Source organism: Schistocerca cancellata, chromosome 2, assembly GCF_023864275.1.
Source record: "Schistocerca cancellata isolate TAMUIC-IGC-003103 chromosome 2, iqSchCanc2.1, whole genome shotgun sequence".
Classification (NCBI taxonomy): Eukaryota; Metazoa; Arthropoda; class Insecta; order Orthoptera; family Acrididae; genus Schistocerca; species Schistocerca cancellata.
Genome location: NC_064627.1, coordinates 832,086,673 through 832,104,322, shown reverse-complemented (window position 1 = coordinate 832,104,322; position 17,650 = coordinate 832,086,673). Strand labels below are relative to the sequence as shown.

At 41.8% G+C, this 17,650-nt stretch overlaps 1 protein-coding gene across 1 annotated transcript in view; it reads left to right on the top strand.

The window, feature by feature from the left end:
* LOC126162728 (superoxide dismutase [Mn], mitochondrial) overlaps positions 1-16,784 on the top strand; it is a 45,734-nt gene extending 28,950 nt beyond the window's left edge. The window contains exons 2-5 of the mRNA XM_049919389.1: positions 2,847-3,037; positions 3,117-3,230; positions 15,867-16,046; positions 16,362-16,784. Coding sequence (XP_049775346.1) covers positions 2,847-3,037; positions 3,117-3,230; positions 15,867-16,046; positions 16,362-16,510 — 634 coding nt within the window. The 3' untranslated portion in view covers positions 16,511-16,784. The remainder of the gene's footprint in view (positions 1-2,846; positions 3,038-3,116; positions 3,231-15,866; positions 16,047-16,361) is intronic.
* The last annotated feature ends 866 nt before the right edge of the window (positions 16,785-17,650 follow it).

Sequence of the window (17,650 nt, the reverse complement as noted above, 5' to 3'; positions counted from 1 at the left end):
GGATCTCATTTCAGGGCAGGATTTGAGGAAGTCGTATCCCTGCTGGAGAGCCACATTCAGAATCTGATCCAGTCCCGGAAAGTATCCTGTCACAAGTGGGGCACTTTTGGGGTTCTTCTGTGGAGGGTTCCGGGTTTGAGGAGATGAGGAAGTGGCTCTGGTTATTTGCTTCTGTACCAGGTCGGGAGGGTAGTTACGGGATGCAAAAGCTGTTTTCAGGTTGTTGGTGTAATGGTTCAAGGATTCCGGACTGGAGCAGATTCGTTTGCCACGAAGACCTAGGCTGTAGGGAAGGGACCGTTTGATGTGGAATGGGTGGCAGCTGTCATAATGGAGGTACTGTTGCTTGTTGGTGGGTTTGATGTGGACGGACGTGTGCAACTTCTTCACTTTTGAAGGCCAGACATACCAACAATTAAAGGGAACAGCCATGGGTACCAGGATGGCCCCCTCGTACGCCAACCTATTCATGGGTCGCTTAGAGGAAGCCACCAACAAGCAACAGTACCTCCATTATGACAGCTGCCACCCATTCCACATCAAACGGTCCCTTCCCTACAGCCTAGGTCTTCGTGGCAAACGAATCTGCTCCAGTCCGGAATCCTTGAACCATTACACCAACAACCCGAAAACAGCTTTTGCATCCCGTAACTACCCTCCCGACCTGGTACAGAAGCAAATAACCAGAGCCACTTCCTCATCTCCTCAAACCCGGAACCCTCCACAGAAGAACCCCAAAAGTGCCCCACTTGTGACAGGATACTTTCCGGGACTGGATCAGATTCTGAATGTGGCTCTCCAGCAGGGATACGACTTCCTCAAATCCTGCCCTGAAATGAGATCCATCCTTCGTGAAATCCTCCCCACTCCACCAAGAGTGTCTTTCCGCCGGCCACCCAACCTTCGTAACCTCTTAGTTCATCCCTATGAAATACCCAAACCACCTTCCCTACCCTCTGGCTCCTACCCCTGTAACCGTCCCCGGTGTAAAACCTGTCCCATGCACCCTCCCACCACCACCTATTCCAGTCCTGTAACCCGGAAGGTGTACACGATCAAAGGCAGAGCCACGTGTGAAAGCACCCACGTGATTTACCAACTGACCTGCCTACACTGTGAAGCGTTCTATGTGGGAATGACCAGCAACAAACTGTCCATTCGCATGAATGGACACAGGCAGACAGTGTTTGTTGGTAATGAGGATCACCCTGTGGCTAAACATGCCTTGGTGCATGGCCAGCACATCTTGGCACAGTGTTACACCGTCCGGGTTATCTGGATACTTCCCACTAACACCAACCTGTCAGAACTCCGGAGATGGGAACTTGCCCTTCAGCATATCCTCTCTTCTCGCTATCCGCCAGGCCTCAATCTCCGCTAATTCCTAATTTCAATCTGCCGCCGCTCATACCTCACCTGTCTTTCAACATCATCTTTGCCTCTGTACTTCCGTCCCGACTGACATCTCTGCTCAAACTCTTTGCCTTTACAAATGTCTGCTTGTGTCTTGTATGTGTGGATGGATGTGTGTGTGTGTGCGAGTGTATACCTGTCCTTTTTTCCCCCTAAGGTAAGTCTTTCCGCTCCCGGGATTGGAATGACTCCTTACCCTCTCCCTTAAAACCCAAATCCTTTTGTCTTTCCCTCTCCTTCCCTCTTTCCTGACGAGGCAACCATTGGTTGCGAAAGCTAGATTTTGTGTGTATGTTTGTGTTTGTGTGTGTGTCTATCGACCTGCCAGCGCTTTTGTTTGGTAAGTCTCATCATCTTTCTTTTTAAATATATATTTTTCCCACGTGGAATGTTTCCCTCTATTATATATATATATATATATATATATATATATATATATATATATATATATATATATATATATATATATATATATAATTTTTTTTTCCTGTTGTCTGCAGTCTTTTCACCTTGGCTTCCCTACCTTTCCTGTTTATTTCATTTGTAATTGACAAATATTATTTCATTTATGTCCTGGATGAAGGTGAATATGCGGTACTAGTAGTTGCCTTTGACCAGTGACATAAGAAATGTGCAACAAATGTTGTGAACAATATGGCAGCTGCAACATGGTATAATTACCAATTCCCTCCCCATCTCTCCACCTTTCTCCCCCAAGGTGCTAAGCTTACAGACCAATCTGTCACCACACCAGGTTTTCTGCTTTCACATTCGTTGGCTTTGACAGCTAATAACCGAACTGTGAAAATACACACTAAAAGGTGATGTCACAGTGCCCATTAACATTATGTCACAGGTCAAAGCCACAGACTAGTATCGAATATTCCTCTTGCTCTCCTTTCTTTCCATAATCATTTTTGTATTTCCATCTTTCATCAATTAGTTGAAATTTTTCTTCTATTACCTCTCTTGTGCCTATATATACACCATCTGTCCAGTGATTTCTTGGTTGCCATTTTGGGTTTGCAGGAGTTGCTTGTGTCTGTCATTTTGCTGATGCCATGGGTCAAAGCCAATACCCAATAGCGAATGTTTCGGTATTTCAGTCACTCTAGCCAGGACTTAAATTTACATTGTTAGCTAATAACAGGAATTTTTATTTATAAATGTAATTAATGTGTTCGAGTTTTGCTTAATTTTTGTAATTAACATTTCTTGGCTTAAATATGTTGAGTTTGTTAGAGTAAGCAACAACTGGGAGATTTCAGGATGTTAGCTCATTGTCATCACAGGAGGACAGTAAAGGTAGCAATGCCTTTAGTAGTTGGAAAGTAGTTCCTATTATTACATGTGACAAATGCCTAAAACAAACTTGATGAAGACATTTGTATTTCTGGTGTAACAGAAATGTAACTGGACTCTTTATTTTTCAGATACAATGCAAATGTGATGTCTGCTGAGAAACGTGAAAAGCATTCTTTACCAGATTTGCCATATGATTACAATGCATTGGAGCCAGTCATCAGTGCAGAAATCATGAAACTTCATCATTCCAAACACCATGCAACATACGTAAATAATTTAAATGTTGCAGAAGAGAAACTTCAGGAAGCGAAGGCAAAAAGTTTGTTGACTTACTGCAGAAGTGAAGTAATATTCCAAAATAAATAAATGTAGAATCAAACTTAGTTTGTTGGTTTCAGATGATATTAGTACAATAATAAGCTTAGCCCCAGCACTGAAATTTAATGGTGGTGGCCACATCAATCACACAATATTTTGGCAAAATCTGTCTCCATGTGGTGGCAGTGCAGAAGGTGAGTTCATTACACACCTTATTATAGTATTACCCCTGCTATGAGTACCTGCATCTTGTTTGTGATAGCATTTCTGCCTTGTGACTAACATATGCAGTGTGTTATGTAACTAAATCACACTTCAGTATTTCATGATAAGTGGACAGTATAGAATAAATTTTTCTGCCCGTGCTGTGTGGTAAGTCACTGTACTATGGTGTAATTGGGTTCAATAAATTTTTCTGCCCGTGCTGTGTGGTAAGTCACTGTACTATGGTGTAATTGGGTTCAAATCTGCATCTGTCCATTCAGCCATTGGTTTCTGTAGTTTTCTTAAAGTACTTCAGCATGTGCTGGAATGATTTTTTTTGAAAGGTCATGGTCGATTTCTTTCCAATTCTTGTTTGACTGAGCAAGGGCTGTTATACCTATACTTACCCAATTTCCTTTTTGTTGTTTTTGCCATTGTAGAGGTTCAGAAAATATATATGATGAGAGGATACGCTTGTGGGCTATTGTAATAAATACTTTTAATTTCTTAAGATTATTTGAAGATAAGTGATCTTACTTACTTTCATTCAGTCGTACGAGCATCTTATGGTGTGAGATGACTCTGTGCTGATAGTAAGTGGATCTTTTACAGAAGCCAGAAGCTATCCTGAAGAGATTTCTTGCAGTTACCTGTTAGTCAGTTTTTTTAAGGTTTAAAGTGATATAAAATGTGCCAGAGGAACTTATTAGAAGTAGGTATTAGATTAGAAGTGATGGGGACTTTGGTGTCTCCATTGTGTCTGCCAGAAGAATCACTACTTGTATGTTGGTTATGTTCAGCTTGAAGTGACATGCAGAAGCTACATTTATTGATAAATACAGCTTTTTCTCTTATTAAATTTCAAAATGAAAGAACTGAAGATGTTTTTCATTGAGAACACTTGTATACAGTGCACACTGTCTCCAAGTGGTACCCCACCTGTTGTGGTTTACAAGTGCTGATGAATGAAATAGTGATACCATAGATGAGTGACTGTACAGAGACAGCTGAAGTGTGTTGGGATGATTATACTGAATGGCTGTGGAATTTAGATTGAAATATACATTGTTACAAGATAAAGCAATTGAGAACTAAGGACTGCTTTACTGAAGATTGAGGCTGTGTACAGAAGAATTGCATATTAATGCAATGTAGTTTTAGAATGAATTGGTATGCTGTTAGCTTGTATTAAGTAGTATCATATTAAAACTGGAGGTGAAGATGCAATTTTCCTGAATTATTTTAGCAAGTGATGTCAGTCTTATGGTCTGTGCTAAAATCGGAAACAAGGTATAATATGTTAATTGTGGGATTTCTGAAAAAACTATAAGCTGAAATACATTAACTAAAAGAGTAAAATAGGGTTGTTGTATCATAAACCTGAAAAGTTACATAAAAGTCCTATTTAACTGATGTCATTATTTTGGGGTATGCAAAAATGGTGGCCTCGAATTGGCAATTGGTAGCACTAGCTTGCCTGTTACATGCACAATCTGGGAAACAGTTTACAAAAAGGTAGTAGCTGGCAACTCAGTATTGAGGAAGAGCAGCAGGGCTGGTGACGGTCAGGGTTGTGCTCATCTACTGCTCGTTGGTTGGTGATACTTCAGTTTCATGTAGCCAGTGTGATAATTCGTTGACATTACCAAAGAAAGGTGAGAACAGACGCACTATATTTCTAGCACCATTGTTGTAATGTGAACCGATTTAAGTGATTTAGTTCTGCATGGTGACATCGTCTGTATGTCTTGTGGATTAATTGCAGAGACATGAAAATGTATCAGATGTGGTGAAATGACTCTTAAAAAGCCAGTTTTGTGTGGATGGAATCATCTGAAAGTGCAGCAGAAGCTACCACCTTGAGTAAATGTATCAGTGTTTTTTAATTCAGTCATAGGAGAAGGTACATGGATCAATGTTGTTAATAATAATGACATGTTCGATACATTAATAAACATTGATCCACCTACCTTCTTCCATGATTTGATTAAAAAACATTGATCCACTTACTCAGTGTGCTCACGCATATCAATTGCATAGCAACACAGAGCAGAGAAATGTTTCACTGCTTTTTTGAATGTATCATGAGTTGCAAAGCTGTCTTTGGTTTGCTGATACTGTCACAGCTTAAATATCTGTGATGCAAACATGGAGCAATGAAATTTATAATTCTTGTTTCCAGCAATATTTCACTCTTTCTTCCAAATGTATTACTTCAAAGCATGCCTGCTACTTGCTGTTCTCTCATTGGCTGCATAACACAAACAACTGACACATCTTCTTTTGTTTCCATCATACATAACGGGCAAGTGCAAACTATCAAATGTGTTCGGAGTGGAGTAGCACTTACAGCCATCTAACAAGGCATAAGAACACTGTTTGTAAAAAGCTCTTAACTGACAGAGAGCAGAGACAGTTGTCACAACTTGTCAATAACAATGGTTTCAAACATGACTGGAGATGGACATTTGGAGGTTGATACCTTGTAACAGGCTCTTCCTCACAATGGCACATCTTCAGTTGGCTAAACAACACACAAATTCAGCAGCAGCTGAATTGAGGCATGTAGTGTGGCATTTGAGTTACAGTTTTGTCACTTTCGAAATCATGCAAGATATCAAGAGCACCAGCAGCCCAAAGATTTGTTTGACCTGCAGAGAGTGGAGGCTGTAGTTCAGACTTATTGACCCACACTTTACTTTGAATGTGAACCAGGATGTTTCTCAACATTTTGGTGACCAAGTACTGGCCTTCCTTCTACATCTTCATGTTTAGTATGCTGTTAACACTCCCATCTTCCAAGAGGACAACAGCCTTGTTCACGGGCTTCTGCTGTTACATTCTCAGTTTGACAAACACTCAGGCATCCCATTGCACAATGTCCGGCACATCAAATAACTTGATCTGAATCCAACAGAAAATGTGTAACTGCGAGTACAATCTTGCAATTGTCATCCTCACAATTAAGTTCATATCATTCATTGTGAGCTGAAGCTACAAGAAATATGTCTAAGATGTCTATCCAAATGTTTAAAAGCTGGAATTCCATGTATGTGCATGGAAAGATCTGTTGCACTGATATGAGATGAGGTGGATTATTAGCATTTTTTAGTATATAGTTGAAAGAGGTAAAAGTCAAATACAGAGAGAGGTTCAGAGCTCAGCATGTTTCCAAAATGTAAACTGCTAATACAAAGATTTTGAGGCAGCCAGAATGACTCTACTGGGAATGCAAAGAACCTGTCTGAAGAGCATCACATAGCCAGATAAGAACCATGACTATTGAGGCGTTTATATTTATCTAGAAGAATGTCTATGGGACCAATATTCATTGTTTTCTGATTATCAGTATTTTTTAATCAAGATTATCACTTTTCTGGAGCAAGCATTAGTTATTGCAATCAACTGAGATCTGCTTTGCGTAAAATAATGTCCTTTGTAATAGCCTCAGAATATAACTGTTAGTTACCTGCAGTGTTTAAAGTTTCATTGTACTATTTAGGTTTTCAAGCTTTTGTGGCCATTGTCAAAAACAGTGAAGTCTTCTCAGTTGTTATACTGTTTTCTTCTTCTAAAAATAGTAAAAATAATATACATACTTATTGGGATGGCCATAACTTCCCTTCAGGAGGTGCAACTCAAAACACACATAAATGGATATTAACTAACTTTCCTAGCTTTTTGAGACAAGAGTTCCTTCTTCGTGGAGGAAAGAGGAACTAATTGTGTTGTGGTAGATTCACACAATGCCTCGTTTTTTCATGTGGTAGTGCAGACACTATTGATACTGGGTTTGTCTAAGCAAGATACTGATATATGTAATGCAATTATAAGGCTGGCGATAATGTTTTATTACATAGAAACTGATTAGTCATGATCAATTTGCACTACTAAACTTGTGTTTATGAACTAAACATATGTGGTCTGCCACTTTGTGTTTTCAAGGTGCAACGACTGTGCCATTAAATTTTGGATATGTGGTTTCACATCTGTATTTGTGGCAGTGGTGCCCAAGTTGCACAACTGAAGTATCAAGTTTGCATTGTGATCTCTGCCACTTAATTATTAGCTGTGTGGTTAATAGTTTTCGTTTCCTTTTTCTTTTTATCAGTTTGTAACATTTGTGATCGGTAATAAAGAATTCTGTACGTTCTGGAACTGTGCTGTAATTTATGTTCAGCAGACAGCATAAATAGTGAGCAGCCAAATTATGAATGAGATAATGAGCAAAGATGGCTAGCACCTCTACATTGTTGCTGAGGAAATTAGCAGGCTACAGAATGTAGTAAAAGCTGTGGAACTTGTCATTCAGATAAATACAAGCATGAAACCTATATAGGACAACAAAGACAGTGTGAATTCAATGAGACACATGTATTGCAACACGGCGGATACTTTTGACAGAGTGCAGGATGATGATAACCAAGATTAGTATCTGCAGGCTCAGGTAATACGTATAACTTCATGACCAGCTGTAATGGTGACTGCTATAGCAGAGACAAAGTTACAGTGTGAATTCATCAGTTTCAGCATTTATCCCCTGCAGCACTTGCAACTGTGGCTGCTATCACTCACACCTTCTCAATGACACACATAGTTTGTGGTGATGGAAAACATATTCTGATAACAGAAGTTGACCAGTGACCACAAGCAGTTCCCCTTGGTGAAAAGCAACTTAAACAACTTAAACCAGCAAACCTCAACATTAACATTGTATTGCATCCACTGGCACACTGGCAGGGACCTTACAGCAAGCTGAAAGAACAATTAATCTCCTGCTGCACAAAATCTATTGAGCTCAGAGTCTGGCAGGTGCTATATCAGGAAAAGCAAGATGAAAGAACACAGTTGGTGCTCTGGCGACACCTGCTTAACTTAACAGCTATGCCATTTCAGACAGTTACTTGTTACATGTTTGGCTGTAACTACTTCTGGCTCCAAAGCAGATTGCATCGGCAGTATATGAAGAGAGATCATCCAGAAAATTACTGCAGGCTGCAAATAGAGCTTGTTGCTCTCTCTCAAGTCAACTTCAGTTACATTGTCTGATGTGTCAAATGGAATCAACTGCAGTCAAACTCAACTGAAACTAAGACACTGGACTGTGTTCAATATCACTACTATTCTCATGAAATGTTTCAAATAAGATCAGGGTCTTAAGAACCACAGTGGAGGCACTGATAAGGCATTTATTCATGCATCAGCAATGACAATTCTCAAATTACAGAAATAGAGATCAGTTCCAACAAGCAATGTTGACCCCACGCCCCCAGATGGCTCACTTCTAATTGGCAGGTCTGTGCTTGGCTACCTTGAGGCCCCAGCCTTTGCAGCATCTTTTCCCTTCCATGCTGCATGTCTATCTACTTGCTGTTCTTTTTCCCCTTCCTGGGGAACATGTCTGGGATGTTTTTGGAAATGTATCCTGTCGGCATTTGAGGTTCCTCTTTTCATTCTTCCTCCCAGTGCACTCCTGAAGGCCGGCCCATGTGTCTGACGCTTAAGAGGTGACTGCATAACGCGTACTTCTCGCATGTTCCCCCTGGCACAGGCCAGGTCTAGAGAGGGGTGACTTCCTGAGTTCCTACCTTCCCAAATTGCTGATTGGTCCCTCTGTCAGGTGTTCGGGCGGTGTGACCTGAGGTGTGAACAATCACGTAAGGTGGGTGAACCCCCTTCTGAAGGGGGCCCCCAGTTGGAAGGAGTATGTCATCGGAGACACTGGCAATCGTGGGGAATTTTCTCACAATGAGCCAATCATCTTCACAGTTAGTGACTACAAAATGTAAACGAAATAGGGCTATTGATTCAAAGACCCTCTGACCTGCACCACGGGTCCTTGTGGATTCATGTACTTAAGACGGTCAGCCTTTTGCTGTGGTAAAACCGTTTATTATTCAATTGCTGGCCCTGTAAAAGCCTGCTCTTATTTACGCAATGGCACTTTTCCTTTGGAGACCACTTCTGATTCTCAAGCACAGCAACTGCTTGCAGCTTCACATCTCCTGGCTGTCCTGTTTGTGTCAAGGCCCATTGAATGCTCAATTCTTCCCATGATGTTACACTAGACTTCTTGATGCTCTGACCATGGCAGAAATCCAAACATACTTCTCTGATCAGGATGTCATTGCAGTACATCGGGTGATGAAAAAAGTAGATGCCTCCTTAGTGCCCACACTCACTCTCTCTCTCACACACATTTGGTAGGGTGGTTCTTCCATCAAATTTCAAAGCAGGTTATGAAGATATCGCAGTCAGACAGTATATTCTGAACCCGATGTGCTGCTACCAGTGTCACCCTTACAACTGCACTCTAGATTCTTTTCAACAACCAGCCAAATGTGTAACATGTGGTGGGATGAGGGATGCCCATGTGGGCGATTGTTCATCTCCTTTTCCCCGCTGCACCAACTGCAATGGTGACTTTGCTGCCTCCTCCCACAATTGTCCCATGTATCTTGATCAGCTGGCTGTCCGGGAGATCCGAGTGAAGGAAAAAGTGCCTTACCTGGTCGCTCACAAGTTGTTGGCTAGTTTGAAACCAAATTCTACCATCTGGCACCTACATTACTGTTCTTACTACATCTCACTCCAAGGAGGACATGGCCACGCAGACATGTGACCTCAAATTCTCAAATTTAGCATTGCAGTTGAGAAACCTCCCTGCATCATGGCAGCATCCATCCCCGTCTCCTCCTCCAGCTGTGCATCTCGCCACCAATTTTTTGCCTCATGGAGCAAAGTCACCAGCTACACAACTGGCAGGGCAGAAAGGACAGAAGGAATACTCGCGTGAATACTTCGTACATTCCTCCAGCCAAACGACATCTGAGTCTTCCTCTGCCAGTCAGAAAGGCTCTAAGAAGTCAAACAGAGGCTGATGGTCTTCTCCTTCACTGACTCGAAGATAATCTTCAACAGTGTCGTCACTAGATATCCTCACCTGGCCGACCTCCGTGTCGCCGGTGCGCACCACCAACCATTTTTCTGCCCTGGGCTCCACAGGCCAACCGAAGAATGCTGGACACTTGTGTAGACCTCACGGAGCAAGATCCTCCTGCCTCTGTGCCCTGTAGCAGTGAGTCTTCGAAGGCTGGTACTCGGCAGCCACCGAGGTGATACCCCTTCATTTTTTCCTCATCATGACTCTCCTCCAATAGAATGTTTGCTGTCTTTGATCCAAAAAAATGGTTCAAATGGCTTTGAGCACTATGGGACTTAACATCTATGGTCATCAGTCCCCTAGAACTTAGAACTACTTAAACCTAACTAACCTAAGGACATCACACAACACCCAGTCATCACGAGGCAGAGAAAATCCCTGACCCCGCCGGGAATCGAACCCGGGAACCCGGGCGTGGGAAGCGAGAACGCTACCGCACGACCCACTTTGATCCAACAAAGAGAATTTATGTCTGCTCTTACAATTGCAGCATCTACCTCTTGCCTTCAGGAAACAAAATTGCATCCTCAGGACTGCTTTGAGCTCTTGCATTTCTTCCCAGTCCGTTTTACCTTCTCCCCGAGGATGCCAATCCATCTCATGGGGGAGTCATGCTGCTCAAATCGGATGACGTTCATAGTCGACCCATATCCCTGATTTATCTGCTTTCAAGCTGTTGCAGTATGCCATTTCCTTCCTCACTTCACCTTTTTCCTTTGTACCATTTACATCCTTCCATCATTCGATGTCACTAGGTTTCCTCAGAAACTGTCAGAGAGGTGTCCTCTTGACTAACCTTCTCAATCAACTTAACCTCCTCTGCCTTACATAGGAGCACCCACGTTCCTTTCAGACTCCGCGTACACCTATTCCTGTTTGGTTGTATTGGGCCTATCCTTCGCACTGCCCAGCTTGCCCATCGTCTCAAGTGGTCTGTTTTCTGACAGGTACTCTAGCAACCATTTTCCATGTGCTGTCCATTTACTAACCCCTATCCCACCTACGTGCACACCCATGTGGCAGCTTACTAAGGCCGATGGAGGCTTAGTCCTCCCTGGGGACCTTCGATGAACAACATTACCTCAGTTGTGATGACCAGATAGAATATCTTACAAACATTATCCTTTCCACTAGAAAACATTCCATTCTTTGCACTTCCTCTTCCCCACACCGTGTTCTGGTCCGTTGGAGGACTGAGGTGTGCTCTGACGCAATTTGTGCGTGAACACATACTCTCCACATTTTTAACTGTCATCCTATGATGGCAAACTGCATTCATTGCAGACATTTCTTGCATTCTTCACTATAACGAAAAAGCTAGCTGGATTTCAATTGCTAATTCTTTTAACAGTTCCACTCCCTCTTCCGTCATGTGGGCCAACCTCCGACAGCTCTCTGGGACCAAGGTCTGTTTCCCAATTTGTGGCTTGACAGTAGCAGACGTCATTGTGGACCCTACTAATATCTCCAACACCTTGGGCGGCCATTTTGCAGAGATTTTGAGCTCCTCCCACTATCACCCTGCCTTCCTCTATTGGAAACAAGTGGAGGAAGTTCTGGTGATAGCCTTCCCTTCTCAGTGTCACGAGTGCTACAGTGCTGCCTTTACTATGAAGGAGCTCAATCATGTTCTCAATTTATCCCGATCCTCTGCCCCAGAGCCAGATGACGTTCACATTCAGATGTTGCAGCACCTTTCTCTTGTGGACAAGCGCTGTCTGCTTTATATGTACAACGTCATCTGGGCAGAGGGCATATTTCCCAGATGTTGACGTGAAGCCACTGTCATACCCATATGTAAGCCTGGTAAGGACCAACACGTTCCTTCCAGCTACCACCCCATTTCTGTCATCAGCTGTATTTGCAAGAAGATGGAACATATGATTCTTGACCAGCTGGCATGGTGGCTTGAGTATAGCTATTTACTAACCACTGCACAGTGTGGATTTCGAATGCGCTGTTGTGCAGTTTAGCGTCTCATCACTTTGTCCACCCATACCGTGAATGGTTTTCTGCAGAAATCCCATATTGTGGCCATGTTTTTTTGATTTGGAGAAAGCGTACAACACCTGCTGAAGGACTGGTATCCTCCATACCCTCTACACATGAGGCTTCCAGGGCCACCAGCCTAGTTTCCTTCAGGAAATTTTAAAAGATAGAGTTTTTAAGGTACGTGTGGGTTTTGCCTTGTCAGACACCTATATCCAGGAAAACAGTGTGCATAAGTGTTCAGTCCTGAGTGACGTCCTCTTTATCATCTTTAACCCTATAATGGCCTGTCTCCCGCCGGGCATATCTGGCTCCCTTTTTGTTGACAAATTTGTCATCTATTGTAGTTCTCCACGGGCTTGTCTCAGTGAGCGGCATCTTCAGTGGTGTCTCGATTGTCTTTACTCATTGCGTTGAGAATGACTTGTTTTTCCACTAACAAAACTATATGGATTTCTTGCAGTGCAATTGGTTTCTTCCAACATCTTTACATCTTGGGCCTGTTGCTCTTCTGTTCGTTGAAACTTAGAAATTCCTGCTGTTCATGCTTGATAAGAAACTTCCTTGATCCTCCCACGTGTGTTACCTCGCAGACTGCTGTATGCGGTCCTTCAGTGTCCCGTGTGTCCTCAGTGGTAGTACCTGGGGAGCAGACTGAACCACCCTCCTCCGTTTTTACAGTCCGTTGTCCATTTGGAACTACATTATGGGTGTTTCGTTTGTGAATCTGCCCGACCGTCCGTCTGACACCTTCTTAATATTATCCGCCATCGTAGCATCTGTTTGGCCAATGGTGCCTTATACACTAGCGCGACTTTCTCGTCAGCAGATAGGCATGCCATTTGACTGCCATGCATGGCTGCCCATCTTTTGCATCCTTCTTCGATGACTCCTTTGATCACCAGTATGGGGTGCGTCCCCCTTCTCTGTTACTTCCTGGAGTTCGCTTTTGGCTCTTGCTCCCGCTACGTGCAACTTGGTGGGTATGAACTCTTCACCACCTTGGCTTCATCAGTCCATGTTCACCATGGCCTTCATTTGCTTCTGAAGGACACTACTCCAGCCTTGCTCTATCGCCTTCAGTTTCACAACCTTCGTGAAGAACTTTTCGATAGTACCTCTGTGTACACTGATGGTCCTCGGACTGACTGTGGTGTTGGGTGTGACTTCATCATTGGTGCTGATGTTTTTCAGTGTTGGCTTCTGGAACACTGTCCGATATTTAAAGCCAGCATAGCTCTTCATCCTGTATCAGGCCATGCAGTACATCCAGTGACACAGGCTTTTCAATTGTGTCATCTGCTCAGATTTTTAGTGCCCTTGAAAGTCTCTGTGTGCTGTACACCGTCCATCCATTAGGGCAATGGGTCCAAGAATGCTGTCACTTGCTAGGTCTTGATGGAGCCACTGTCATGTTTATTTGGGTTCCTGCTCGCTTGGTCTGACGGGAAACAAGGCTGCTGACACTGCTGCCAAGGCTGCAGTCTTCGTATCTCAGCCCATTAGTTCTTACATTCCCTCCAATGATCTCTGTGTTGCCGTCTGTCAGCAGGTCGCATCACTTTGGCATCACCACTGGTCCTTCCTTCATGGTAACAAGTTCCGGATTATTAAGCATCTCCCAACGGCTTGGGCAACCTCCTCTTGACCCTCTTGCTGCGAGGAGATAATTTTAACTAGGTTGCATATTGGACACTGTCTTTTTAGCCATCACCACTTTTTAAGTGGTGCTCCCCCATCAATTTGTGCACATTGCGCTCAACTTTTGACAGTCCGCCATTTCCTCATGAAATGCCCTTTTTTTAATTGCTTATGTTCTCGTTTGTGTTTGTTGACTGAGTTATCAGCCATTTTAGCAAACAATGCGCAGGATGTGGACCACACTTTACTTTTTATCCATCTTAGCAGCATCATGAAGGCCATTTAATTTTTAGTTCTAGACCTCCGTTTCTCTATGGCATATTTTATAGACCTTTCTCAACATCTCTGTTTTTGGCTGTCTTCTCTTCTGTCAATGGGATTGATGTGTATTTGTTTTTAACTCCTCTCTTTGTCTTCATGTTCTGCAGTTTTGATATGGACATTTATGACCCTAGTCGTTTTTGCACCTTAAACATAACAACAACAAACAATGTTGAAATACGAAACATGAGACCTGCGGGAAGACTTGCGTGAAGTGTGCTGGTATCATAAGCGTTTTGGCCAAGATGCCACTAAATGCACATCAGCATGTGCGTACCTAAAGGACAAAGGTGTCTGCAGCAACAGTGCCGTGTCTACATGCCAGTGACAACACCCACCCCTGCATACATATTCTACCATGTTGAAAAGTGTATGCATCAGACAAACATAGCAGTAAGGGGTTCTCTGTAGACACTGGCTCCAACATCGGCAGACTCCCTGTCAGTCATGCATCTCAGAACAAATAATATGTTCAACCATGGTTGAGTGCAGTTAATAATTCATTAATCAGCACCTCTGGATAAAAGGCGTGCGCTATCGCTGTGGTTTCTCCAGTCAGTTCATGTGATCTTTTGTTACCGCTAATATTTCGGAACCTATATTAGGCACAGACTTCTGAACACATTTTGTGCTAGCATTTGACATAAGAATCATGCCTGAAAGGCACAAAGGTGGTTCATGGAGACTAGGCGGGGAGTACTGGGCATCAAAAGAAAGAACAATCCTGGACAGGTACCTCGTACCCAACAAAGACTTCAAGTGTGCACTGGGCGGTGCAGAAGTTTTTTGAATTCTTGACTGTAAAACATCATATAATCAGTACCAGCAACTGATAGTGACATTCTGAAAATGGTGGTGATTACACCATTCAGTTTATTCAGATTTTTATTTATGAAGTATAGTGGAGGGGGGGAGTATAGCACTTCAAACTCTAGCGTACTTTTTGTTGTCAGTGGATGTCATCATGATCACGCAAACTCAACAAAACACCAATTAATACAAGTGCATCTTACAAATAGGGTGATAACAGTTGGCTGTTGTCAGGCAAATAACTCACTAAATCCCTTTTAAGTATGAAACATTATGTGCTTAGACTCACAGGTCTCATGTTCAAAAAAATACACACACACACCAAGAGCATGTGTTTGTTGTACTTTTGATAGTTTCAAGTACATTTGAAAAATAAAACAGCATTTGAATGAATGAGAGATACAGCTTTTATCACAGTTCCTTTTTCCTAGCTGAATAAACGATATGGAGGCTAGGGTGCCTGTTACCTGTTTGTGTGTTTCTGTCGGCCATATTGGATATTGGCTCCTGAAAGCAAGTAATGGTCAATTCATCAGACTCTGTGAATTTAACTATTTTGTAAATACCATTCTTCTTGGAGTCAATGCTTGAATCCTCATGCTGAGTATTCTTCAGGAATTATTTGGCTGACTCATTCATTTGTGTGTGAAAGCTGCTTTATTTTTGTAGAGAAAATATGTAAACCTTATCTCGATTGTTTTTCCAGTAGGTAGATATATTTTTCTCTGTGTGTTGTGAGATAGCTGCATGTGGTATAACATTCTGACTGCTGTCTTCATCGTATCACATTTTCTTTCCACCATCTCGGTTTTTCAGCTCATATGACAGGTATGGGTATGTACTGAGGCATGCAACAAGTGTCATAATTATTCTAATATTGTAATAGTAAATAACTGTAACATTTTGTCTTTCATGCTTAAAGGTGAGCTGTTAGAAGCAATAAAAAGAGACTTTGGATCACTGGAAAACATGAAGGCAAAGTTATCTGCTGCTGCTGTTGGAGTACAGGGTTCGGGTTGGGGTTGGCTGGGCTACAATAAAGAAACACAGAGATTGCAGCTGGCTGCATGTGCCAACCAAGACCCTCTACAAGCTACTACTGGTAGGTCTTGGCTAATAAATTTTGTTAAAGTAGAATGTGGTAATTTATTCTGAGTTAGTGGTGTTCAACTTATTTCAGAGGTATTAGGAGATAGCCTTAACAAAGTTTCAGAAGTTTCACATTCTCAGTGTGTTTTTAAGTGGCATTTGTTAACTTGTGAAAATATTAATTTTTGTATATACTGCTGTAGATTGTAATGAGCAGATGAACTAGTTGAGTAATTAATAGTGAAAATATCATTCAGTGCAGTGGGAAAGCACTTTTGAAATATTGTTTGTACATGGTTCTAATTGCTGTTTACTGATTTCTTCTCAGGTCTGATACCTCTGTTTGGTATTGATGTTTGGGAACATGCATATTATTTGCAATACAAGAATGTTAGAGCAGATTATGTAAAGGCTATTTTTGATGTAGTCAACTGGAAGGATGTATCTGAAAGGTACGCAAAGGCGAAGTGTAGCTAAGACTGTCTATTGGCATGTAAGAATTGCCATAGTATTATTCTGTATGTTTCTCATCATCAACTGAACTGATGTTGCTAAATGCATTTTGTTATTTTTGTCTTACCTATATACACAGTCATCAATAAAATGTGAACACATTTGATTTTTGTATTGAGTTAGTAGTGTATGTTGGTAACGTTATGTAAGATGATACACACATGCCTAAGGCTCTGTACAGTGTAAAATAAAATTTACATTTAAACAAAAATAAATTTTCATGGGATATTTAAAAATTTGTTGTTCAATGTGTTTCTTTTTTATCATTACTTTCCTTACGTGGTATCGTACCAATTCATCCAAAGGTGTATTGTAAGTCTCACTAAGAAAGATTTATATTCAGTCTGCTGAAAGTCCTCTCTCAATTGAAGCAATCCTTTAAATCAACCTTCCAGCTTCCATTCCGCATATGTAAGGAGAAGGGCACCTACAGGCAGAGGTGAGAAAACAGGTTCTGAGCAGGCAGCCAGACAGTAGCCTATAGGATTTTAGATCTAGGCTGAGTGCCTGCAGATGACTGGGCCGACTGCACATGTATGGGCAGTCAACACTTTGCACAGTACAACACTGGCTTTGGAGTTAACCAACACTGAATAAATTAATACAATTATAAAGTGACATGTTTAACAGAAAAATTCAACCTAAGTAAAAATTAGCATTTTATTGTATTTGTGAAACATGACATTTCTTTTTACTTGCAAGTTACAATTCACAAAATATTTCGCATCACACCTTTCTGCAGTTATATACTTTATCGAAAATGTTGTTGGGGAAATTCTTCTTTGTGAATGTCGTCATACCATTGTAACAAATTCATGTAGCCATGATACCTGTGTTTGAGCACAGTGCAATTTTGTAAACCAATCATTTCTAATTGCATTTCCAAAGCCACAGCATTTGGTGCATTTCAGTGCATCTTGTAGGCTACGCAGGTCCTAAAACGTGCCTTTCAGGATTGACAAAACTGCACATTGTTTTGCGTTGTTTTTTTGACAAACGACAAACCATGCCTGGAGGTAAGGAAATGCATTCAACAAAATTGAAGTTCTCTATAACAAGCTCCTTTTCAAATAGATGATTTTTTCCATGAATGTATTAATTTTT